This window comes from Balaenoptera ricei, chromosome 6 (assembly GCF_028023285.1).
Source record: "Balaenoptera ricei isolate mBalRic1 chromosome 6, mBalRic1.hap2, whole genome shotgun sequence".
NCBI lineage: Eukaryota > Metazoa > Chordata > Mammalia > Artiodactyla > Balaenopteridae > Balaenoptera > Balaenoptera ricei.
Window position 1 is genome coordinate 30,050,235 of NC_082644.1, and position 26,965 is coordinate 30,077,199.

A 26,965-nucleotide genomic window follows, 5' to 3' on the forward strand; every position below is an offset into this window, starting at 1 on the left:
GAATAATAATAATGGGCCTGACTCTGTGGGCAAGGGGAGATGTAAATCACCTTACCTTTGGCTGTCTATCAACTGCTGTCACAGTACAGTCTCTGTTGGAGAGGGGGGCAGCTGGCCAAGTCAGAACAGAGCAGGTGGCTCCAGTGTCTACAAGAAATTCAGTTCTCCTACCTGCCACATCGAGGTTGACCCGAGGCTCTGCTGGAGTGATGAGGATGGATCGAGTGGGATCTGGAGCTGGGAAGGCACTCAGGCCCCATCAGTTGGTGTGCAGGAATCTCTCATTGGAGAGAATTGTAAGGACCTGGGGCCAGTCAAGGTTGCCCCTTGGGTGTCTCACAGGAAAGCGCTCAGGACATTCCCCCTTCCAGTGCCCCGCCTTCCAACAAAAGGCATACTTGTTCGAGCCCAGGCAGCTTCTTGGCAGTCTGTCCAGGCTTCTTGGCCCTCCAGCGTCCCTTCGAGATGGTGGGTGGATCAGAGCAGCCAAAAGTTGTGTTTTCTTTTTTAGCCTCTTATCCTTATTGGACTCCTCCATTAAGTCGCGGTTGTTATAGACCTTGAAAGCCTCCTCTACCAAGGTTGACAGTGGGGTTTGGGGCCCAGACTCAAGCTTTTGTAATTTTCTCCTGATAATCAGGAGTAGCCTGGGTGATAAAATTCATGGCCAATAGTGTCCTCCCTTCTGCGGACTCAGGGTCTGTACTGGTGTACTTCCTGAATGCCTCTGTCACTCGGCTCAGGAAGACTGTTGGGTTTTCATCTTTTTCCTTTGCAACTTCTCAGACCTTATCATAATTTACAGGCTTCACCATACACCTTTTCAGTCCTTCTGATAGACAAGTCATATAATGCCTCATCCTAGCCTGGCCTACCTGATCTTCATAGTCCCAGTGTGGGTCATGTTCTGGGACTGGATCCCCACCCACCTGAAAAATTTGGCGGTGTGGATTGGTGGCCAATAGGCCATCTGAGTGTTACCTGACCTTTCTCAGTATACGCTCCCTTTCATCTGGGGTGCAACAGTAGGCCAGAATAACCATGATGTCCTGCCAGGTGAGAGAGAATGTCAACCCCAGCCTGATAAATTCGTCCCTAAACTTGTCAGGGTCCTCTGAGATCCTGTCAAAATTCTCCTTACAAATTCCTAAGTCTCTCATTGAGAAGGGGACATGCACTCCAGTAGTGCTTCAGTTTCCATCAGCTGATTCCTGAAGGGGTAAAGGCCTTGTGGGGCAGAGGTGGGGGCTAACTTTGAACCTGATCCTGGGCGACAGGAAGTTCCACTACGAGTTACCCTGGAGGGACTAGTCTCTCCCTCCTGGGGCGACGGAGGATATAAAGGGACATAAGGAGGCAGAGATTGGGATTGGTCAGAGGGACCCGGAGAAGTAGGTGGCTCCGGAGGAGTAGGTGGCTCCGGGGAAGCAGGTGAAGCTTGGTTTCCCCCCTGAGAGTCGGAGAAAGCTAGAAGGGGATCATTTAAAATGTCGGGAGTGTTTCTGATTCCCCAGGCTTTTGATTACAGGAGACCCATAGAGCGGGGTTTTGGTAAAGGACCATGAAGGTTTATTTTGGGGGGTGGGGGCAGCCCCATGTGGTTTGTGGGATTTTAGTTCCCCGACCAGGGATCAAACACATGCCCTCAGCAGTGACAGCTCAGAATTCTAACCACTGGACCGTCAGGGAATTCCCAGGACCATGAAGGCTTGAACATAGGGAGCCTCAGTCCATTTTCCTGTCCTGCAACAGCAGAGATCCAATTGCAACACGGTATTATAGAGACCCATTTTCAGACCATTTTTCTCCATTCCCCGACTTATACAAGGGCCAGGCAATGTTACAATAGAGTTTAAACGTTTCCCTTTTCAGCCCGTCTATTTTGAAAGTTTCCAATTTTTAAGGATACTCTCCAGAGGTGTTTCTTCTGGCTTAGAAGAGGATCATCCCATGTTGAATAACATGCAACCGAGAAAAAGTGCTCCTAGAAATGAAGTCCAGTGTCCCAGAGACATTTACCAGGAGGCTTTTGTCCTATAACGTTTCCCTATGCTGGGGGTATTCCTCGAGTTTGAGCATCTATAAAACCTAGGATGTGGGCTGCTTGGAAGTGGCCACCCAATAGGTGATCTGTAACAAGGTATGGGCTGCCAAGGCCTTGAGTGAAAGGGGTCCTAGAGGTGCAAAAAAGGAACTCCTGGAGGAATTGGAGTTGGGTGCAATGGAAAATGCCATTGGGGTCAGGACCTAAGGGCCTACGTTGGGAGTATTCCCACAGGGGATTTTTTTTGGACATAGAATAAGGTGAGAGACTAGACAGCAGAAAAACCTAAAACCCTTTCCCCTCTCTGTTTGACAGCTATGATAAAACTGGGGAGAGCCTGATGATTCCATCTGACACAGGCAACAGTGAGTTTAGACAATGTTTCCCATGTAATTTAACACACCAAATGAACCCAATTAGTTTAGGATCTCTCTTTGGGAGTCTCCAGGGGCCCCATGAAGCATCCCAAAGTTAACTGGAAGTCAAAAGAATTTCAATTAGAATTTGATATTTGGGAAATCTGTCAAAAATTTCCAAAAGTTTTAAAACATCCAGTCAAATAGAATCATAGGCTGCTGTGAAACAATTATTCCTTGAGCTAAGGTGAAAAAAAAAAAAAAGGATTCCAAAAGTAAATGCAGATCACTTAAAGGCACAGAAACTCACACAATCTGTTATCAAAAGGAGCATTCGAGGAAATCTTTGTTCTCTTATGAGAGAAAGAAACCAAATCCAGTCTTATATCAGCCTACCCTTGATAAAATCCGGTTACCTAATTAAATTTAATCCAACCTTAGAAAATTCCAACCACATAAAAAATTCTCTTCTCAGTGTTCCTTTTCTGCAAATCTTCTGTAACTTTGTGTAGCCATATTTTGTCCCTTCTTTTTTCCATTCAGAAATAACCAGCTGTAGGACAAAATCACATTTTTCCATTTAACAAAATACATTTCCATTCCACATACCTTCTTTTCTGAAAGCACACATCCTACCTTCCTTATGTCACAATGAAATGTCTTTTACATTAGCATTCCCTGATTGGAATATCCCATAAACTCTTGGGAAGATCCCATGTATCTTCCCAAAGCACAATTTCTTTCCTTAAGGTGATGTAAGATATGTGTCTAATAAACCCAAACATCCTTACTTTCCCTCTCACAAGAAAACAAAAGTAGGTAAATTTAGACCTGTTTAGCAATTGATGTTCCAATATTTCATCTTATTTGAAACGGCCTGGATACTCAATGGATTCCTATCCTTTAACTTAATTTAGTTTCAAGTTACCAAAATTTGGAGGGACTGTTCTAGATGGACATTTTGAAAACATGATTATTCCCATTGAGTTTACTAAAAAGCTCTTATCCAGTTATATTTACTTAAAAGTTTAATCATATCAGGTTATTTTCCTTGCTAACAGATTTTATCACAGAAACAATATGCACTTATTGACTTCCAGTAACCCTAGGTACGATAGAAGTATTATACTTAATGTTGATAATACAGACAGGTCTGTATTAATTAAACCCACAAGCTTAAGCCACACAAGTTAATTTTTACAAAATCAGAGATCTCTTAGCTTTCCTGCTTGAATTTAAAAAGGTCTCTTTTTTTCCCTCAGTCTGGGGACTACAGATGGATCAGGGAGTCCCTGAGAGTCCAGGCAGAATAGTTACATTGCAAAGGCAGAGGAGAGAGGTGCAAGCCCCTCTCTTCTTTTTTTGTTCTTTAAAATCCCACTAAGTAACCCAAGGCTGGAGTCGAGTCTCAGACAATGTGGGATCTGTTTGTATTTCAGGGTTTAAGAGCTTCACCATGCCCACAATGTTAGCAGAGACTTGTAGGAGCAGTTGGACAGACAAAACTCATAAAACAAAGATACCAATGACAAAAACTTAGACACAAACAAGAAGTTTTCAGGATAAAGGGGATGGGAGTGCAGGTATAAGGACCAAGGGAAAGGTAAAGGGAGGAGGGACAGAAAAGACTGTAAAAGAGAAAGAGAAAGAGAGAGATTGCCATTTCAACCTGACCCTGCAGCTGTCTCTTCAGGCACCAACCTGCAAGCTTTCAGAAAGGGCCATTGAAGGAGGGTGCACCCCGTCCACTGCCCACCGGGGTGATCGAGCCTGGAAACCAGACAGTTGTATTTCATCTGTAGGAACCTAACCCACAGGTGGGACTCTCACCCATGCATACACCAGTTTATAGAAATCTGCTGTAGCACTGCAGCAAAGGGTCCCAGGTCCCAGCCTGTCTCAAAAGTGGGGGGAAAGATAAGAGACATACAGAAAACAAATACCAAAGTGGAAAATGTAATTCCAACCATATCAATAATCACATTGAATGTGAATAGATGAAACAAAGTTAAAGACAAAGATTGATAGACCATATTTGAAAAGCAAGGTCCTTAAAATATAGTCTCTAAGAAGTGGAGGAAAGAAAGGTGGGAAGGAAAGAAGGGAAAAAGAAAAAAAAGAAGGTAGGAGAGAAAGAAGAAATTAAAGGCACCCAACTTTAAATGGCAGAATTCGAACTTTTATTACAGAGGACATGATCCTATGTGTTAGAAAACACCAATGATCCCACCAAAACAAAATACAACAAAACAAAACAGACTAGAATGAATAAACAAGTTTAAGAAGGTCACAGGAAACATTTCTTATAAAAATAAATTTCATTTCTATATACTGAGTACAAAAATATGAAAAGGAAATTAACAAAATGATTTCATTCACAGTAGCATGGAAAAGAATAAAATACTTAGAAATAAATTTAAGAAAGAGCTGCAAGATCTGTACACTGAAAACTACAAAACATTGCTGAGAGAAATTAAAGATCTATATAAACAGAAACATTTCTTTTTCATAGATCAGGAGACTTCATATTATCAAGAAAGCAATTCTCGGACTTCCCTGGTGGTGCAGTGGTTAAGAATCCTCCTGCCAATGCAGGGGACACAGGTTCGAGCTCTGGTCCAGGAACATCCCACATGTCCCGGAGCAACTAAGCCCATGAGGCACAACTACAAGCCAGCGCTCTAAAGACGGTGAGCCACAGCTACTGAGCCGTGTGCCACAACTACTAAAGCCCACGTGCCTAGAGCCCATGCTCCACAACAAGAGAAGCCACCACAGTGAGAAGCCTGCACGTTGCAACCAAGAGTAGCCCCCACTCACCACAACTAGAGAAAGCCCACACGCAGCAACGAAGACACAAAGCAACCAAAATTAGATAAATAAATAAATAAATAAATAAATTTTTAAGTAAAAAAAAGAAAGCAATTCTCCTCAAATTGATCTATAAATTCAATGCAGTCCCTGTGAATATTCTAGCAGGCTCTTTTTGTGTAGAATTTGACAGCTGATCCTAAAATTCATATGGAAATGCAAAAGATGCAGAATAGCCTAAACAGTTTGGCAAAAGAATAAAGCTGGAGAACTTTCACCACCTGACGTCAAATTTTACTATAATACGTATTAATCTAGACAGTGGGTTTCAGGCACAAGGAAAGGAATACAGTACAATGGCACAGAATTAAGGGTACAGAAATAAAACAATTTTTATTATGAATTGATTTTCAACAGAGGTCCCAAGACAATTCAATACAAGAAAGACTAACCTTTCTTTTTTTAACCAAGGAAAGGTGCAGGGATAAATGGATATCCACAGGAAAAACCCAAAGCAAAGAAACAGAAACTTACATCACACTAGACAAAAATGAACTAAAACTTGATCACAGATCCACATGTAAGAAACAACCCCTAACATTTCTCAAAGAAAACATAGAAGAAACTCTTCATGATCTATTAGATATAACATCAAAAACATGATCCATACAAGAAAAGATTAGTAAATTAGACTTCATCAAAATTAAAAACTTTTGCTCTTTGAGCACCACTGTTGAAAGAATGAATAAACAAGCTACAGACTTGGGAGAAAATCTTGCAAATCACATATCTGATAAAGAACGGGATCTTGCCGTTTGCAACAACATGGATGGACCATGAGGGTATTATGTTAAGTGAAGTACGTCAGACAAAGGCAAGTACTGTATGATTACACTTATATATGCAATCTAAAAAATAAAACAAATGAAGAAACCTAACAAAACAGAGACAGAGTTATAGATACAGAGAACAAACAGGTGCTTGCCAGACGGGAGAGTGTTGGGGGAAAGAAAGCAACAGGTGAGGGAGATGAAGAGGTACAAAATTCCAGTTGCAAAATAAATGAGTATGAAATGTACACTGTGGGGAATATAGTCAATAATTATGTGATATATTTGTATGGTGACATATCATAACTATACTTACCATTTTGAAATGTACAGAAATAACCAATCACTATGTTGTGTAACAGGAACTAACATAGCATTTCATTGTACATCAATTATACTTCAAAAACAAACAAATTCATAGGAAAGGAGATCGGATTTGTGGTTACCAGAGGCCGGAGATTGGGGGAGGGAGAACTGGTTAGCTGCAGTCAAAGGTACAAACTCCCAGTTATGCGATAAATAAGTACTAGGGATGTAATGGACAACATGATAAATATAATTAACACTGCCGTATGTTATACATGACAGTTGATAGAGTAAATCCTAAGAGTTCTCATCACAAGGAAAAATTTTTTTTTCCATTTCTTTAATTTTGTATCTATGTGGGATGATGGATGTTCACTAAATTTATTCTGATGATCATTTCATGATGCATGGAAGTCAAATCATTATGCTATACACCTTAAGCTTAAAAAAATTTAAAAAAAGAAAGAATGGACCTCAGTTAATATTAATGTCTCAATATTGGCTCACTAGTTGTGATAAATGTGCCATAGTAATATAAGATCTTAATATTAGGGGAAAGTGGGTGAGGGGGATCTTGGAACTCCTTGTACTGTCTTTGCAACTTTTTCATAAATCTAAAACAAAAAGTTTATTTAAATATAAATAAATAAATAAATTTTAAAAAATGTACAGAAAGTTATTGAATTGTCCCTTGTATAATAATAAGTGAACTTCATGGTATATAAATTATATCTTAGTAGAGTTGTTTAAAAGGTTATGAAGAAGGTCAGGGTGGGCTGACGGCTGGGCTGAGGCGGGGTCAGGGCAAGGTCAGGCAGGGCCAGGCTGGGGTCAGGCGGGAGTCAGCAACCCTGGCAATGGGCACGGAGGCGTGGATCGCCCAAGGCCGAGGCCAGCCTGTGGCCCTTCTCTGGCTGCTGCTGCTGCTGCCCGTGGCCACCCGGGAGCTGCGAGGGTCCCCGGCCACGGCCACGGCCACGGCCGCCCCCGGCTGGGCTCCAGGCGCGGGCGGAGCGGTGGAGGGCAGCGCTCCGACTCCGGAAGCGCAGCGGTTGGCCCCGGGAGCCACAGGTGCGTTGGGGCCTCTGTTGAGGGCGGAAACGGCCTAAACTGCAGGGCCTGAGGGGGCCGGCTGTGACCAGGGCCTGGGTGCCCTGAGTCACTGAATTTCATCTTTTCTCTGCCCTGGCCAGCAACCGGGCAGCCCAGAGACCCCCTCAACACAGGTGGGTCACCGACTCCCCACTGTGGAGCCTCTGGGTGGGAAGTGCCTCTGTGCGACTGTGGGACCTCTGTGGGACTGTGGAAGTGGGGACATAGCAGGGTCTGACCCTGAGGCTGGGTGGCTGGGTGGAGGAAAGCACCAGGACTGATGAACGAGTGGCCCTGAGTCCAGGGCCGCGGGTCTCATTCCCCTCCGTGAGGCCCTGGGAGCGCAGGCCCTAGACCAAGATGCCCGCTCTCAGGGGGCCTGGGCACACCCCCTGCCCTCCCAGGTGTGAGTCCTAGAGCCAGGGCTGTCTTCATTAGCCCACTCCCTCTTCTTTTAGAAATGTAGAATCCTGAGTCAGAGAGGGGGAATGACTTTCCCCAGCTCACACAGCACCACAGACTGCAAATCTCCCTCCCTAAGACACCGGGGTGACATGGAGGAGGCACAGGCCCTTAGAAGCCATGATCTTGAGCAAGTAATGTGGGCAACTTCTGAGACCTTTAGCTCTTTGATCTACAAGAGTAGGCATTGAGGTGTGCTAGTTGAGGGAAATAAGGTCTGTGACGTGCCCAGCCCTTGGCAGCCTCACTCGGGGATGTCCTTCTCCCTGCAGATGCTGCTGTGAGCTGCTGTGGCTACCTTAGGTCCCCCCTTGCCCCATCCCACCAGACCTCTGGGTCCTCATCCCCACAGGGCTTGCTCTGTCCAGTTCTCAGGGGCAGCCAGTGAAAGTAGAGTCCAGGTAGCGCTGTCATTTTGGCTAGGCCACTGGACGCTTGGCCTTGGTTTTCCCATCTATGAAGTGGACGGGACCTTCCTGGTAGTGGCATTTGGGGTACTACTAGTGTCTCTATCGTAGGTGGCAGGGGAGTCTGCACAGTGTGCGGGAAGCCCAAGGTGATGGGGAAGATCTACGGTGGCCAGGACGTGGCGGCTGGCCAGTGGCCATGGCAGGCCAGCTTGCAGTACCAGGGCTCGCACGTCTGTGGAGCTGTCCTCATTAACTCTCACTGGGTCGTTTCCACTGCCCACTGCTTTCTGAAGTAAGTCCTCCTTCCAGGGTGCCAGCACAGGCACTGGCAGGCGAGGGGGACATGGGGGAAGAGGAGAAGAGGGGTGATGGGCACCCCACGTCAGCTCCTCTGGGCTTTTCTCTGGGGCAGTCTGTGGCCTTCAGATGCATGTCATTCCTGCCTTTGGCCTGTGTACCCTCCACCTGGACTGGCCTCCTTGCTCACCTGCTCAGACCCGCCTCATGCTCTGCCATCCGCCCCTGTGCCTGTCCTTCAACACAGATGTGCCTCAGGAGAGTGGCAGCGTCCGTCCTGGCTGCCGTGCGGTGTGGACCCATCTCAGATCACAGCTTCCTCTGAACGTCCCCACATTTCCAGGTGTCAGATTCTAGGCGGGGACCTGGGACCGCGTGTCTGGCCAGCAGCTGGGCAATTCTTCTTATTCCTCCCGCACAGCTGTGTGCCCAGGAGGAGTCATGGCCGCCGGTGTGCGTTGTGGGGAGCCACGGTGCCAGGCTGCACAGGAGGGAATTGGGGCTCCCTGGGAGAGTGACATTGCTGCTCAGGGGTCTAATTCCCCTGGCCGTCCTGGGCCTGGCTCAGTGCCTGGGTCTGAACAGATGCGGAGGGGTCCCCAGGGAGTTGGGGGCATCACAGCCCAGGTCTGGGAGCTGGAACTTTCGGAGCTTAGAGTCCTATTGGCGCCTGCTGCATACGACGATCCATGCAAGCCCCTTTGTGACATCAGGGGTGGCAAGTCCCCACCTCACCCTGTCTCCATCCTGTCACAAGAGAAGGCCCAACATGGGTGAGAAGGGCAGATGCATGGGCTGGGGGTTCCGGACAAGGGCTATGCAGAGCGAGGGGCTTGCTGGAGGGGAAGGGTTTGGGCAAGGGGAGCATGAGGGGGTCTCCAGGTGGATGAGCCGTGCAAACAGTCAGGGAGGTGGGAAGTTTCAGCACCTGTGTTCAGGGAACAAGGCAAGGCTCTGTTTCCTGCACTCATTTGCTCATTTATTTAACAAATCTTTTGTGAGTCCTTATAACTAAGTGGAGAAGCAGCCCTTGGGCAGGAAGGTGTTTAAAGAAAGGAGAGGTCAGGAAGAGTGTGGGGCCAGAAGGTGGACTGTAGGGAGTCTTGGGAAGGGTAAAGTTAGAGCTGGGATTGAGCCAGAACTCCTCCTGTGTACAATCAAAGACCTTCATTTGATATGCCACCAAGGATCTTTCCAGCACAAGGATTCAATGCTCCTCTGATTCTAGTGTGTGATGGAGAAGCCGTGTGTCTGAGGTTGTAAGTAGAATAGCAATTAGCCCCAAGAAAGAAGGACTCCTGAACGCTAGAAATGGGGAGATAAAAGCTGTCTAGCATCATGTGGGGTAGAGGCCTGTGGGCAGTTAGATGAGGATGCAGGGAAAGAGCTAGCCCACACGCAGAGACGACGGTGACAATGTGCCCTCTTCCTCCAGAAAATCTCACGCCCCGGAGAACTACCGGGTTCTGTTAGGAAGCACCCAGCTGCACCAGCACACCCAGCACACCCGAGAGATGTCACTGAGCCGGATTATCATGCACCCAGACTTTGAGAAGTTACATCCCTTCGGGAGTGACATAGCCATGTTGCAGCTGCTCTTTCCTGTGAATTTCACCTCCTACATCATCCCCGCCTGCCTCCCAGTCCCTGGCATGCAGCTACCCAGTAACTCATCCTGCTGGATAACTGGCTGGGGGATGCTCAACGAAGAAAGTGAGAGGGTGTAGGAGAGTCGGGTTGGGGGCAGATGAGGGTGGGGAGGAGGAAGGGGAGAAGGACAAAGGAGGGAAGAAGGGAGGTGTGGCTCCTCCTGAGGGGTCCCCAAGCAAAGAGGCACTGGACCCTGGCCCACTAAGCGTCATTTCTAGAGGAGTGGACCATTCTAGTTCTAGTTCTGAAAGTGTGTGACTGTAAAGCTTCAGTGTTCCCTAAGTGCAAAGGTTTACACTGAAAGTCTGGGAATCTTTGACTTTTGGAATCAAGATTCTGGGTTCTTGAAGTCTTTCTGGTTCTGGATTCCAAGGTTTTAATCAACCATGGATCTGAGATGACTTGATTCAACTCAAAGGTCATGCTTGGGGCCTGGTCCATTGCAGGCCACTGACAAACAAACACCCTGATTTCCCATTGCCATAAGAGGAGCTTGGGAAAAGTGGAAGGAAAACACACGTACGACTTCTGACCTCTGAGCCTGCCTGATGAAGTTAGAATGATTATGACTTAAGAGTGTTTCACTCTCTGAACCTCACTTTGCTCTTCTCCCAACGCAGCTCAGCTATCTACTTTGGAAGCTTGTTAGGTGCACTGCATAACGCAGGAAAAAAATTATGTTTTTTAAGATTGAAAGAGGAGAAATGTAGGCAAAGACTTATGAGCCAGAGTCTTTATTAAAGAAAGGAGTATTTATGGTTGGGGGAAATGCTTATGGTGCAAAATTAAGGGGAAAAAGAATATATATTTTAATTATTTGTAGGGTCATAATTTGGTACCGTGTTTCTCAACAGAGGTGCTACAGGCATTTTGAACAGACCCTGTCTTCATTGCGTGGGATGTGCCAGCATCCCTGGCCCTTGCCTACTAGTATGTCATGAACACTCCCTAATCATAGGACAAACAACCAGGTTCCCAGCATTCTCACACCACATACACAACACATACACACCACACATACACCACATTTCTCACACACACACACACACACACACACACACACACACACACACACAGACTGTTCCTCCTTGAGGACAGAAACCCTGTCTTTCTTGTTTTAATATCCCAGCCTGTGGCCCGGGCAGGGCCAGGCACCTTGTAGGTACCCCACTGCTGCCACCCTGGTCCTATAGACCATAATTGCTTGCCTGTACCTCCAGACTGGTCTCTGAGATCCCACCCTGTGTGCTATACTTTAGTCTCTACATAGCTGTCTGAGTGTTTTCTTTAAAGCAGGAGTCATGCCAGTTCCCTGCTCATTACCCTCAGTGCCTTCTCATTTATACCTAGAAAAAAGTCGTAACTCCCTGCCTTGGCTCTCAGGCCCTGTGTAATGTTGGCCCCAATTCCTCTCTGCTCATCTCCTACTACATCCCTCACCCACACCATCCCAGCCAGCAGGCCTCCTTCCTGCTTGAAAACGCCAAGGCCATCGCCACCTCAGGGCCTTCACCTTGGCTGCCTCCCTGGCCTCACTCGCTCTCCCTGCTAACCTTGGCATGACTCACTTCTTTACATGTACACCTCAGCTGCTCCTCTGAGGAGTTTTACTTGATCATATGAGCTAAAACAGGCAACCTCTAATAGCATATGTCCCTGTTTTATTTCCTTTACACCACTTATTAGATCTAAAACAATTCTACTTATTTACTTCATTTACCCTGTTGATACAAAAAGCTCAGCTTCCCTGTACACCAGTGCTAAATAGAATCTTGGAGACAGAGTTTTGGGTGAAGTAGAAAAGGATAGCTTTATTACTTTGCCAGGCAAACGGGGACACAGTGGGCTCCTGCCTCGAAAAACTGTGTCTCTACTTGGAGAGGATAGTGAGAAGTTTCATAGTAATGGTTCAAAGAGGGCATGATCAGCTCTTGGACGTTCTGCTGATGAGGTGGGGGTGAGGTAAGTAAGAGTCAGCATCATCAACCTTCAGGTTCCAACTGGTCTGGGGTCTACATGCTTGTGGGCAGCACACCATTGTTAATCATTAACTTCTCCCACCTGGAGGGGGTTTCAGTATCTGCAAAACAGCTCAAAGAAATTGTTTTCTATATCCATTGTTGGGGAGCCAGGACCTTGCCCCAAGGCTGCACTGTGTTTCTCTTGACTGTTTCTCACTGGTCTCGCATCCCCTCCCTTCCCTGATTAACAACTGCTTGAATCTGCCCGTTGGAACTCAGAGAAGGTCATGGAGGCTGAATGAAGTCTATTTCCTGTAATCAAAGAAATGGGGGACACAGAAAGCCTTTGTGCCCAGGAGCCCCTCAGGGCCCTGCTCGGTATCCCTGTCTCCCCCAACTAAGAATGTTCCTGTGTATCATTAGTGTCTAAAAGATACTGAACACAAGGACAGAGGAATAAATGAGTGATTGGATGAGAGGGTGGATGGGTGAAGGGTAGGTGGGAGGATGAGTGGGTGGAAGGAAAGATGGATGGGTGGGTGAAAGGATGGTAGGCAGAGATAGTTGGAGTGAGTGGAGATGGATCAAAAGATGGGTAAATGGGCAAATGGATGGAAGCGTGAGTGGATGAATGGGACATGAGGAAAGAGGAAAGATAGGTAGATGGATAGAGGAATTGGTGGATGGATGGAAAGGTTAATGATAGACAAATGGAGAGTGGATGGGATGGTCTGTGAAAGGGTAGGTAGGTTGGTGTATGGTTGCTAAGCACCACTGAGTGGCATGTGTTGGTGGGATTTGCCTTTTTCCTTTGTAGAATAGGAGAGAGGTGTGGTCTATTGCTATGAGGGAGGTGGAGGGAATAGGATGAGTTTGGAAAAGTTTGAGAAAAGGGGGAGGGCTTACTAGGCATAGGTAGAAGACTGAAACAGTGCTGAAGGCTCAACTGTGCTGAGAAAAGTCCATGTTGAAGTGGTGAACAGTAAGGCAGAGTAGCCTGTAGCTAAGCCACAGCACCCTTCACTGATTTCCGCCTTATCCTCGCAGCGCCTCTGCTCGAACCCTTCCATCTCCAGGAGGGTAAGGTGGGCTTCATTGAGAACAAGTTTTGTAATATATTTTACGGACTTAGAAAAGGCAAGAACTTCTCCGTGCATGAGGACATGCTGTGTGCTGGGGCCTTCTCGACAGGAAAGGCCATCTGCCAAGTGAGTAAGGTCATTTCTGTTCTTCCCTTGCCTGTTCTCAGGGCCTCAGTTTCCCTAGGGGAGGGGCTGTGTTGCCTCTACTGTCTTTGTGGAGACCCCTGGGACTTCCCATTTCCTCCCTCCACATGTCTTCCTGGGCTCAATTCCTTGGCAGTGTCCCCCAGGATAGCCCCTTCCTAAGCCCCTTGCACATAAGGGCATCTACTGGCAGCACCCTCAAACAGCATCTTTTTATGAGGCATACCTTAAAGTTTTTATTTAAGTATAACATACATACAAAAGAATCTATTCATGCTGTTTTCATAAGTTGGATGAACTTTCACATAGTTACGCAACAGATGACCAATACCCCAGAGGTCCCACTCACACCTCCTTCCTATCACCAACACCCAACAGAAACCGCCGTCTTCACTTTTGACAACTTAGATTAGATTCTGAATATTCCATAAATAGAATTTATTTCCAGTTGTCAATCTTTCGTGTCTTTATATTTGTGAGATTCATCCAAACTGTTAAATGTAGTTATAGTTTGTTGAGTCTTATTGCTCTACAGGACTCTATTGTGTGAATTGAATTCTATGATCAGTTCTACTCTTGATGGGTATTTTAGAGGTTTCCAAGTTTTTCATTTCATTTCACTTCCAAATATTTTACCTTCTATTTCACAGAAACCCTTGAGTAGAATTGTTGAATTAAAAGGTATGTGTATATTCAGCTTTGGCAGATATTTCCTAACAACATCTCCAAAGTGGTTGCACTTCATTCCAGCAGTGGATGCGAGTTTAATATTTATTTATTTTCCTTATTTTTTTTTTTTGCTGTGTCGTGTCTTAGTTGCACCACAAGGGATCTTTGCTGAGGCATGCGAGATCTTTCGTTATGGTGCGCGGTCTCCTCCGGTTTCTCTCTGGTTGTGGTTCTCAGGCTTCTCTCTAGTTGTCGTGTGTGGGTTTTCTCTCTCTAGCTGTTGTGCGTGGGGCTCCGGAGTGCATGGGCTCTGTAGTTGTGGCATGCAGGTTCTCTTGAGGCGCATGAGCTCATTAGTTGCGGCACGCTGGCTTAGTTGCCCCGCGGCATTTGGAATCTTAGTTCCTCAACCAGGGATTGAACCCGCGTCCCCTGCATTGGAAGACAGATTTTTTACCACTGGATCACTAGGGAAGTCCTGGATGAGAGTTTATATCCTCGCCAACACTTTGCACTTTCCATCTTTTCTCATTTTGATAGCTTATGGTGGTTTGCATGTCCCTGATGACAAGTTAAATGTACTTTCATATGTTTATTGTCATTGGATATCTTCTCTAAAGTTTCCCTTCAAGATTTTCCCCCCTCTCACTTTTCTGTTGGGTTGTCTTCTTTTCCTTTAGGGGCTCTTTGTGTATTTTTACATATTACAGGTATGAGTCCACTGTTGGATATTTGAATTGTAAACATTTCTTTCCTCTCTCTGTAATGCCCAATTTTAGAGGTGGGCAAACAGGTCCGGAGAGGGAAAGTAGCTACCCTAAAATAAGGCAGCACAACCTGGTCCCCCGTATTCTGACTCCAAGCCTAACCTGACCTCCACCATATCCACCTCAGGGCCCAGCCTCCCAAGCTGGCATCATGTGCGGAGCTCTTGCATAGATGGCATTGTGGAGTGGAGGGGAGAGTATTAGGGTTCTGGAGTTAGAGACACTGCTCTGCCCTGAAGGTCTTTTCACTTTCTGAGCCCATGTCCTCATTTATACTGTAGGATTCTGAGGCCTCCTTCATGGGATTGTCGAAAGGATGGTGTAGTGGGTTGGATAGTGTCCCCTACATTTGTAACCATCTGGAGTCTCAGAAAGTGACCTGATTTGGAAATAGGTCTTTGCAGATGTGATTAGCTAAGAATCTCGAGATGAAACCATTTTGAGTTTAGAGTGGGCTGAGGGATAGACAGAGAGGTACTTGATTTCAGACTTCTGGTTTCCAGAACTGTGAGAAGAGAAATTTCGGTTGTTTTTATAGTGACCCAGTTTGTGGTAATATGCTTTGGCACCCCAGGAAATGCACACAGGAGGGATGGGATGCGCCTGGTCCTTGAGAAGGCCTCATGGACAGCTGTTTTCACGGCAGCCCAGTGGAGCTGCTGAGCCAGAGGGAAGAAGCTCGGCCACCTGCCCTCCTGGTAGGAGGTAGACCCAGCTTTCTTGGTTCCCAGTGCACAACCCATGGCTGTCTGGCTTGGGCCGTTGTTCTCACAGAGTCAGCTGCACCTGCAGGTGAAATAAAAGGGCTGAGTCCTCCGAGTCCCCATCTGGCTGTCACCGTAGACCTCCCTTCCAGACTGCAGAGGTCATGGCCATGGAGTTCAGGGCCGGAGCCCTTTGCCTGCTTGCCTGCTGGACATCCATTCTGCCTCTTGACCCCACCCCCTCTCGTTTCTCCCCAGGCTGAGGACACCATTGAGCTGGACACCCAGGAGCCCCAGCACATGGCCCCTCCTGCCCCCCTTAGCCTTTCAGTCACCACAGCCTGTCTGAGAGGTTCCATCTAGATTCATCTTCTGTCACATGCCTGCTCTGGTCCCCAACCTCCAACCGGGGCTCTCTTCTCTCACTGAAGTGCCCTCCCCCAGCACAGGACACCCAGAAACAAGTCTGAGGAGAGACAGACCCCAGGAGCACTCAGTGCTCAGACTGTGGGGCAGGACAGACCTGGGTCCAGTCTTCAGTCTGTAATGTAGTGATTATGACCTTAGATAACCCGTGAAATGGGGTTGCTAACGGCCTCCACTTAATAAGGTCCTTATAGAAGATTCAGTACTGTGCCTGGCATTCAGTAGGTGCTTAACACCTGCTGGCTTTCAATCTCCTGGCCTGGTCTGCCTCCCTCTATCTGGATTGTACCTGTTCTTCTGGGCCTGTCTTAGACCTGTCCTCTCACCCAAGGTAGAATTCATTGCTCTGGCCCTGCCCAACACACACACACACACACTGTTTGCTGCGTGTCTTCAGTAGTGCAAAGTGCAGCTCACTTTGCGTGGGATACATTAGTGTTGGGCCTTCCTCTGCCTTCTGAGAACTCCCCAGGGGCTAGGAGGCTATTGGAGCCCTTCCCATCTCCCTCGGACTGGCCCAGAATCCATCATAATATAGACAACCACATGGCTCATCTGCACGAATCCCTGAGGCCTGGAGTGGACAGGGACCAGGCCTTCCCCTGGTCAATCAATCAAACAGCTTGGGGTGGGTACACTGTGGGGAGGGCCAAGGGCACCCCAGCTAGGGAGCACAGAGGGGAAGAGCCGAGGTGATGATGGCACATTCCCAATCTCCAAGAAGACCCCGTGTATGACTTTCTTGGGTCTGCGGTGACAAATCACCTCAAAGTGGGTGGCTAAAACAACAGAACTTTATTCTCTTACATTTCTGGAGGTCAAAAGTCTAAAGTCAAGGTGTTGGCCAGGCTGGTTCCTTCTGGAGACTCTAGGGGAGAATGTTTTCTTGCTTTTGCTAGCTTTTTCGAGGCCGCCAGCATTCCTTGGCTCATGGCCCCTTCCTCTGTCCCCAAAGCACATTGCTCCTACCTCTGCTTCTGTCATCACATCTCCTCCTCTGACTCTGACCTCCTGCCTCCCTCTTTCCTCATGAGAATCTTTCTGATTACATTGGGTCCACCCAGATAATCCAGGATAGTCTTCCTATCTCAAGATGCTCAACTCCATCACAGCTGCAGAGTCCCTTTTGCCACGTAAGGTAACATAGCCAAAGGGTCCAGTGATGAGGATGGGCATCTTTGAGGGTTACTTTTGGCCAGCTACACCATGTACCCTTCTCTCTCCTTCAAGCCGCCACTTCCCCCACCCCCTCCTCAGCTGGAGATCTTCTCATTTCACTGAGAACGCCAAAGCAATCAATCAGCCTAGAGCCCATTCATCTTGCCAGCCCCACCCTAGCATCTTCCATCTCTCCTGAGCCTCATGGCCCATCCCAGCCAGTCTGTCCTGGAGCTCTGGGTGCCCAAATGCTCTCCTGCTAGGTGTGGTGGTACCTCAGTGGTAGAGCTCCAGCCAGAGGGATGGCCAGAGGCAGGGAGTGCGGCAATGCCTAGACAGGTGTGGACGCTGGGAAGACACTTTCTTGAGGCCTCCCAAGATCATCTTGGGAAGGGAGTTCCTGTGCAGGGTCCTGGCTCCAGCCAGTGGCATCTCAGTGTTCATGTGCATACGAGTCCATCTGTGCTCACCTGCCAGTGAGGGTTCAGGATATTTGGGCAATGCCAGGATTGGAAAGAACTTCCACTGAACCCTTTGAATGGCATCTAGTCCATATTGGATATGTGCTAAATGGGAAATTTACCACATTACCATGGGTTAGGAAGGCTGGGGCGGGTGCATTGCGAGGCCTCCTGGGATCCCGATGGCTGCACAAGGACTCTGTGTCAGGCATATTGGTAGGAAGGATGACTAGAGCATTGCTTCAAGGCTTATTGCCAGGCCACTAAGTCCTGAGTCAGCTAAGCAGAAAGGAGACACCAGGCTCCAACTGCTGGAGGTCTGGGGACATCTTGGGCCAGGCTGGCCTGGTCTCCTACACAGAAGAGAGCAGTGTCTTGTGGGCTTGGGGGTCAGTGAGTTGGGCCCCTTCAGACTGTGGAGAGCGGGAGCATGGGGGTGGGTGAGGAGGGTGCTGGAAGTCGACTCTCGGAGCAGAGGTCTGAGGACTGCCAGCCTGCACCTCAGCTCACAGCCTGGCTTCGGGCCTCCTCTCTCTCTTTCCCACTCACTCTGCTAGACCCGCCACATTCAACAGCCCTCTATGCTGCAGGCTGGAAGCCCCATCCTCAAGGCCTGGGTCATGTACTCCAGTCCAAGTCAATTGTCCCGCACTCTGGGAACTTCCCTCTACCTCCGTGGGGAGCTGGTCCTTGTTCCTCCATATCCCACGAGTGACGGTTCTTTACTTTGGGAAAGATCCTTACTCCCTTGTACTACAGACACCTGGCAAAATGTCTTACTTCCTATTAAAGGCTGAATTATGCCCCCCCCTAAAATACATATGTTGAAGTCCTAACCCCAGTACCTCAGAATGTGACATTTTTTTTTTTGGTTGCACCATGCGGCATGTGGGATCTTAGTTCCCCTACCAGGGATGGAACCCGTGCCCAACGCAATAGAAACGTGGAGTCTTAAACCCCGGATCTCCAGAGAAGTCCCCAGAATGTGACTTTATTTGGAGTAGAGCTTTTAAAGAGATAATTGAGTTAACATGAGGTCGTTAGGGTAGCCCCTAATCCAATATGATTGGTGCCGTTATAGGAAGGGAGAATTTGGACACAGAAACACACAGAGGGAAGACAATGTGAGGACACAGGGAGAAGATGGCCATCTATCAGCCAAGGAGAGAGACTTTAGACTTCTGGGCTCCAGAACTGTGAGGTGATAAATTCCTGTTGTTTAAGCCACATTGCCTGTGGTATTTGTTATGGCAGCTGGAGCTGACATATCTTTCCTCTGAAGGCCTGTGCACCCCCATGGCAGGAGTGGTGTCTGCAAGTGAAGACACCTTTCTCTCTCCCCAGCTGGACTCCTTCAGTGTCCTCACTCCTGCTTTCCTCCTGGGATAGTCTCCCTGCCCGGTCCTGTTTCCTTGTCCACGGAGTCAGACAACAGACCTCAAGCGAAAGGGTGAGTGCTGAGGATCACGGCGGGCAATAGGGCCCCAAGACAGGAGCAAGATGACTCTTTCATTAGTTTGTATTTGTTTTTTTCATGCTTGGTTTGTGGGGTGGCAGCAGTTGGACAGGAAAGCGAAGAAGGGACCACTGAAAGGTGATGGGGCTGTGGGAGGGGAGAGGCAGAAGGTTTCAGCGAGGAGACTGGGCCCTGAGGCAGAGAGCAAGAGCAAAGGGGCTTGGGGGATCACTGCAGGGCTTTCCATACGGCCCCAAGCATGAACAACAGCAGGGGCCAGCTCTGTGGAGGCACAAAGGCTGTGCCAGGCCCAGGCGAGCCCGCAGCCTGCAGAGTCTGGTATGGAAACAGGGTCTGAGGACGAGCGGACGTGGGCTCAGGGAGAGGTGTGAGTCTCTGGATCTCGACGATCCAGTCGGTGAAGTAGGTGACGTTGGTGAAGATGCTGGGGTAAATGGGATGACGGCAGTCAAAGCCCCAGCTGGACAGCCCCATCAGAACCCAGGCACTGGCGAAGTCACAGACGAGGGGCCCCCCGGAATCGCCCTAGGAAAGAGATGGGAGTTCATGTGGGTGACTGAGCCAGGTCTGAGAAGACCAGGTAGCAAGGTGGGCTTATGAGTCTCTGCCATCCAGGCTCACTCAGGTGCACCTCTGTGAAAGTCCCAACACCAGCGTCCCACTGCCGAGCAGCCCTGTTAGGCCATGCGGGCAGGCAGAGGAATCGCGCTACAGGACGTTCCTGATTGACCCTCGGGACCATCACTGATCTAAACCTGTCAACATGTGGGCCTCTGTGCCCAGCGAGGTCCTGGTGGTCCGGGACGGGCACTATCCAAGGCCGAGAAGGGGCAGCTGCACCATAGGGCCCAAGAGAGCTGCTCTGTGAGGAAAGCCTGGCCAGCTACAGCTGCGTCAGTGCCCAGCTCTTGCAGTACCCTGAACTGCAGCAGCATGTGCCCACGTGGGTCCTCCTCCTTTTTCATTCATTTAGTTAGGCCTTTAATTTTTCTCTCAACTTCTTGGTTGAACATTTTCAGAAAATGCCCATACCCAGGCGCGGTGGAGGCAGCCTGTTTTGCTCGGGGAGAAGATGGGGGTCCCCAGAAAGCTGCTGGAGTCCTAAAATGCTGTCAGGGCAGGACAATCTGCTTGGAATTCCCCTCACTCATCAGCCAGGAGAAGGTCCCATCCTTGGGGGTGGGGGTGGGGGGGAGCGGGGGCCGTAGCCACGCCTGCTGCTCCTCCACTCACCGGTCCAACACGCACATCCAGCATCCAGGGCAGCCTCCGCCTTTGGGCACAGCGGTGAAATGACAAGCCTCCTCTCTTGCGGTGCTTTTGTAAATAAGCCAATTAGCCTGCCATTGTCAGATGTGACATGTGGAAACAAGTCATGGAAGGGACAGGACAGGAAGGGAAGGGCACTTCATAGGGTGGAGGCACAAAGCTTTCCTGTGCTGAGACTCCAGGCAAGAAACAACCTAACTTTCTGATGCAGGAGAAGGGGGAGCAGTAAGTGCAGACGAGGAGAGGAGGGTTGAGCCAGGTGGGGGGGAGGAAGAGCAGTGATGTGTGTGGAGCAAGGGGGATAGATGGGACATGGGGTCACAGGGCCTTATGGTGGGGCGTTAGAATTGACCCCCATGGAGAACTGTCTAGGTTATGTCTAGCACCTGGATCACTCTGGTGCTGTGTGGAGAATGAACCAGTTGGGAGGTAGCTACAGGAGGGAAGGTGAGAGATTACTGATGGGGAGGGGCCAGGGCAGTAAGAAACAGTCAGATTTGGGGCAATATGTTGAAGGAGGCAACAGGACCTTTCAAATCTGAGCCTTTCTCACCAACCAGGGAGGAACTGCAGAGGGGAAGCAGCAGGCTGAGCACGGAGCCCTGGGGTCTCCAGCATTTAGAGGTGGGAGGGGAGGGGACCAGGTGCACAGCAGAGTAGCTGGCTAGTCCTGGTGCCCAGGAAATGGGAGTGAGACTTGCTGAAGTGCTGAGTGAGAGGAGGACTCAGGTCCACAGGTGGCTCTGGCAAGAACAGGCTCTTGGGGATGTTGGTCATGTGGCTCTGGTGGCACATTGGCGACACTCCTGGGTGGAGTGGGTTAGATTCAGTGCTGCTGTGAGTCTTTTGGGGAAGGAAGGCAGAGAAACTGGGCAATTGCAGGCGGGAGAGTGCTGTTGCACGTTTACACAGGAGCCAGGAAAGAGGGAGACAGAAGACGTGGAGCAGGAGAGCCTTTGGGCACCCAGAGCTCCAGGACAGACTGGCTGGGATGGGCCATGAGGCTCAGGAGAGATGGAAGATGCTAGGGTGGGGCTGGCAAGATGAATGGGCTCTAGGCTGATTGATTGCTTTGGCGTTCTCAGTGAAATGAGAAGATCTCCAGCTGAGGAGGGGGTGGGGGAAGTGGCGGCTTGAAGGAGAGAGAAGGGTACATGGTGTAGCTGGCCAAAAGTAACCCTCAAAGATGCCCATCCTCATCACTGGACCCTTTGGCTATGTTACCTTACGTGGCAAAAGGGACTCTGCAGCTGTGATGGAGTTGAGCATCTTGAGATAGGAAGACTATCCTGGATTATCTGGGTGGACCCAATGTAATCAGAAAGATTCTCATGAGGAAAGAGGGAGGCAGGAGGTCAGAGTCAGAGGAGGAGATGTGATGACAGAAGCAGAGGTAGGAGCAATGTGCTTTGGGGACAGAGGAAGGGGCCATGAGCCAAGGAATGCTGGCGGCCTCGAAAAAGCTAGCAAAAGCAAGAAAACATTCTCCCCTAGAGTCTCCAGAAGGAACCAGCCTGGCCAACACCTTGACTTTAGACTTTTGACCTCCAGAAATGTAAGAGAATAAAGTTCTGTTGTTTTAGCCACCCACTTTGAGGTGATTTGTCACCGCAGACCCAAGAAAGTCATACACGGGGTCTTCTTGGAGATTGGGAATGTGCCATCATCACCTCGGCTCTTCCCCTCTGTGCTCCCTAGCTGGGGTGCCCTTGGCCCTCCCCACAGTGTACCCACCCCAAGCTGTTTGATTGATTGACCAGGGGAAGGCCTGGTCCCTGTCCACTCCAGGCCTCAGGGATTCGTGCAGATGAGCCATGTGGTTGTCTATATTATGATGGATTCTGGGCCAGTCCGAGGGAGATGGGAAGGGCTCCAATAGCCTCCTAGCCCCTGGGGAGTTCTCAGAAGGCAGAGGAAGGCCCAACACTAATGTATCCCACGCAAAGTGAGCTGCACTTTGCACTACTGAAGACACGCAGCAAACAGTGTGTGTGTGTGTGTGTTGGGCAGGGCCAGAGCAATGAATTCTACCTTGGGTGAGAGGACAGGTCTAAGACAGGCCCAGAAGAACAGGTACAATCCAGATAGAGGGAGGCAGACCAGGCCAGGAGATTGAAAGCCAGCAGGTGTTAAGCACCTACTGAATGCCAGGCACAGTACTGAATCTTCTATAAGGACCTTATTAAGTGGAGGCCGTTAGCAACCCCATTTCACGGGTTATCTAAGGTCATAATCACTACATTACAGACTGAAGACTGGACCCAGGTCTGTCCTGCCCCACAGTCTGAGCACTGAGTGCTCCTGGGGTCTGTCTCTCCTCAGACTTGTTTCTGGGTGTCCTGTGCTGGGGGAGGGCACTTCAGTGAGAGAAGAGAGCCCCGGTTGGAGGTTGGGGACCAGAGCAGGCATGTGACAGAAGATGAATCTAGATGGAACCTCTCAGACAGGCTGTGGTGACTGAAAGGCTAAGGGGGGCAGGAGGGGCCATGTGCTGGGGCTCCTGGGTGTCCAGCTCAATGGTGTCCTCAGCCTGGGGAGAAACGAGAGGGGGTGGGGTCAAGAGGCAGAATGGATGTCCAGCAGGCAAGCAGGCAAAGGGCTCCGGCCCTGAACTCCATGGCCATGACCTCTGCAGTCTGGAAGGGAGGTCTACGGTGACAGCCAGATGGGGACTCGGAGGACTCAGCCCTTTTATTTCACCTGCAGGTGCAGCTGACTCTGTGAGAACAACGGCCCAAGCCAGACAGCCATGGGTTGTGCACTGGGAACCAAGAAAGCTGGGTCTACCTCCTACCAGGAGGGCAGGTGGCCGAGCTTCTTCCCTCTGGCTCAGCAGCTCCACTGGGCTGCCGTGAAAACAGCTGTCCATGAGGCCTTCTCAAGGACCAGGCGCATCCCATCCCTCCTGTGTGCATTTCCTGGGGTGCCAAAGCATATTACCACAAACTGGGTCACTATAAAAACAACCGAAATTTCTCTTCTCACAGTTCTGGAAACCAGAAGTCTGAAATCAAGTACCTCTCTGTCTATCCCTCAGCCCACTCTAAACTCAAAATGGTTTCATCTCGAGATTCTTAGCTAATCACATCTGCAAAGACCTATTTCCAAATCAGGTCACTTTCTGAGACTCCAGATGGTTACAAATGTAGGGGACACTATCCAACCCACTACACCATCCTTTCGACAATCCCATGAAGGAGGCCTCAGAATCCTACAGTATAAATGAGGACATGGGCTCAGAAAGTGAAAAGACCTTCAGGGCAGAGCAGTGTCTCTAACTCCAGAACCCTAATACTCTCCCCTCCACTCCACAATGCCATCTATGCAAGAGCTCCGCACATGATGCCAGCTTGGGAGGCTGGGCCCTGAGGTGGATATGGTGGAGGTCAGGTTAGGCTTGGAGTCAGAATACGGGGGACCAGGTTGTGCTGCCTTATTTTAGGGTAGCTACTTTCCCTCTCCGGACCTGTTTGCCCACCTCTAAAATTGGGCATTACAGAGAGAGGAAAGAAATGTTTACAATTCAAATATCCAACAGTGGACTCATACCTGTAATATGTAAAAATACACAAAGAGCCCCTAAAGGAAAAGAAGACAACCCAACAGAAAAGTGAGAGGGGGGAAAATCTTGAAGGGAAACTTTAGAGAAGATATCCAATGACAATAAACATATGAAAGTACATTTAACTTGTCATCAGGGACATGCAAACCACCATAAGCTATCAAAATGAGAAAAGATGGAAAGTGCAAAGTGTTGGCGAGGATATAAACTCTCATCCAGGACTTCCCTAGTGATCCAGTGGTAAAAAATCTGTCTTCCAATGCAGGGGACGCGGGTTCAATCCCTGGTTGAGGAACTAAGATTCCAAATGCCGCGGGGCAACTAAGCCAGCGTGCCGCAACTAATGAGCTCATGCGCCTCAAGAGAACCTGCATGCCACAACTACAGAGCCCATGCACTCCGGAGCCCCACGCACAACAGCTAGAGAGAGAAAACCCACACACGACAACTAGAGAGAAGCCTGAGAACCACAACCAGAGAGAAACCGGAGGAGACCGCGCACCATAACGAAAGATCTCGCATGCCTCAGCAAAGATCCCTTGTGGTGCAACTAAGACACGACACAGCAAAAAAAAAAAATAAGGAAAATAAATAAATATTAAACTCGCATCCACTGCTGGAATGAAGTGCAACCACTTTGGAGATGTTGTTAGGAAATATCTGCCAAAGCTGAATATACACATACCTTTTAATTCAACAATTCTACTCAAGGGTTTCTGTGAAATAGAAGGTAAAATATTTGGAAGTGAAATGAAATGAAAAACTTGGAAACCTCTAAAATACCCATCAAGAGTAGAACTGATCATAGAATTCAATTCACACAATAGAGTCCTGTAGAGCAATAAGACTCAACAAACTATAACTACATTTAACAGTTTGGATGAATCTCACAAATATAAAGACACGAAAGATTGACAACTGGAAATAAATTCTATTTATGGAATATTCAGAATCTAATCTAAGTTGTCAAAAGTGAAGACGGCGGTTTCTGTTGGGTGTTGGTGATAGGAAGGAGGTGTGAGTGGGACCTCTGGGGTATTGGTCATCTGTTGCGTAACTATGTGAAAGTTCATCCAACTTATGAAAACAGCATGAATAGATTCTTTTGTATGTATGTTATACTTAAATAAAAACTTTAAGGTATGCCTCATAAAAAGATGCTGTTTGAGGGTGCTGCCAGTAGATGCCCTTATGTGCAAGGGGCTTAGGAAGGGGCTATCCTGGGGGACACTGCCAAGGAATTGAGCCCAGGAAGACATGTGGAGGGAGGAAATGGGAAGTCCCAGGGGTCTCCACAAAGACAGTAGAGGCAACACAGCCCCTCCCCTAGGGAAACTGAGGCCCTGAGAACAGGCAAGGGAAGAACAGAAATGACCTTACTCACTTGGCAGATGGCCTTTCCTGTCGAGAAGGCCCCAGCACACAGCATGTCCTCATGCACGGAGAAGTTCTTGCCTTTTCTAAGTCCGTAAAATATATTACAAAACTTGTTCTCAATGAAGCCCACCTTACCCTCCTGGAGATGGAAGGGTTCGAGCAGAGGCGCTGCGAGGATAAGGCGGAAATCAGTGAAGGGTGCTGTGGCTTAGCTACAGGCTACTCTGCCTTACTGTTCACCACTTCAACATGGACTTTTCTCAGCACAGTTGAGCCTTCAGCACTGTTTCAGTCTTCTACCTATGCCTAGTAAGCCCTCCCCCTTTTCTCAAACTTTTCCAAACTCATCCTATTCCCTCCACCTCCCTCATAGCAATAGACCACACCTCTCTCCTATTCTACAAAGGAAAAAGGCAAATCCCACCAACACATGCCACTCAGTGGTGCTTAGCAACCATACACCAACCTACCTACCCTTTCACAGACCATCCCATCCACTCTCCATTTGTCTATCATTAACCTTTCCATCCATCCACCAATTCCTCTATCCATCTACCTATCTTTCCTCTTTCCTCATGTCCCATTCATCCACTCACGCTTCCATCCATTTGCCCATTTACCCATCTTTTGATCCATCTCCACTCACTCCAACTATCTCTGCCTACCATCCTTTCACCCACCCATCCATCTTTCCTTCCACCCACTCATCCTCCCACCTACCCTTCACCCATCCACCCTCTCATCCAATCACTCATTTATTCCTCTGTCCTTGTGTTCAGTATCTTTTAGACACTAATGATACACAGGAACATTCTTAGTTGGGGGAGACAGGGATACCGAGCAGGGCCCTGAGGGGCTCCTGGGCACAAAGGCTTTCTGTGTCCCCCATTTCTTTGATTACAGGAAATAGACTTCATTCAGCCTCCATGACCTTCTCTGAGTTCCAACGGGCAGATTCAAGCAGTTGTTAATCAGGGAAGGGAGGGGATGCGAGACCAGTGAGAAACAGTCAAGAGAAACACAGTGCAGCCTTGGGGCAAGGTCCTGGCTCCCCAACAATGGATATAGAAAACAATTTCTTTGAGCTGTTTTGCAGATACTGAAACCCCCTCCAGGTGGGAGAAGTTAATGATTAACAATGGTGTGCTGCCCACAAGCATGTAGACCCCAGACCAGTTGGAACCTGAAGGTTGATGATGCTGACTCTTACTTACCTCACCCCCACCTCATCAGCAGAACGTCCAAGAGCTGATCATGCCCTCTTTGAACCATTACTATGAAACTTCTCACTATCCTCTCCAAGTAGAGACACAGTTTTTCGAGGCAGGAGCCCACTGTGTCCCCGTTTGCCTGGCAAAGTAATAAAGCTATCCTTTTCTACTTCACCCAAAACTCTGTCTCCAAGATTCTATTTAGCACTGGTGTACAGGGAAGCTGAGCTTTTTGTATCAACAGGGTAAATGAAGTAAATAAGTAGAATTGTTTTAGATCTAATAAGTGGTGTAAAGGAAATAAAACAGGGACATATGCTATTAGAGGTTGCCTGTTTTAGCTCATATGATCAAGTAAAACTCCTCAGAGGAGCAGCTGAGGTGTACATGTAAAGAAGTGAGTCATGCCAAGGTTAGCAGGGAGAGCGAGTGAGGCCAG

The 26,965-nt window shown here is 48.5% G+C and overlaps 2 protein-coding genes across 2 annotated transcripts in view; one reads left to right on the plus strand and one right to left on the minus strand.

Annotated features, from left to right (window-relative positions):
- Window positions 1-1,044: 1,044 nt before the first annotated feature.
- On the plus strand, window positions 1,045-15,948 carry LOC132368035 (serine protease 40-like). The gene is made up of 6 exons (XM_059926653.1): window positions 1,045-1,056; window positions 7,088-7,418; window positions 8,420-8,603; window positions 10,044-10,321; window positions 13,267-13,427; window positions 15,844-15,948. Exons 1-6 carry the CDS (start codon window positions 1,045-1,047, stop codon window positions 15,946-15,948), a joined length of 1,071 nt encoding a protein of 356 aa, XP_059782636.1.
- A 3,366-nt stretch (window positions 15,949-19,314) lies between these two features.
- Window positions 19,315-26,965, minus strand: part of LOC132368036 (putative serine protease 47) — a 56,310-nt gene continuing 48,659 nt past the window's right edge. Inside the window, exons 5-6 of the mRNA XM_059926654.1 lie at window positions 25,323-25,483; window positions 19,315-19,632 (exon numbers count right to left, since the gene is read on the minus strand). Coding sequence (XP_059782637.1) covers window positions 19,315-19,632; window positions 25,323-25,483 — 479 coding nt within the window. The remainder of the gene's footprint in view (window positions 19,633-25,322; window positions 25,484-26,965) is intronic.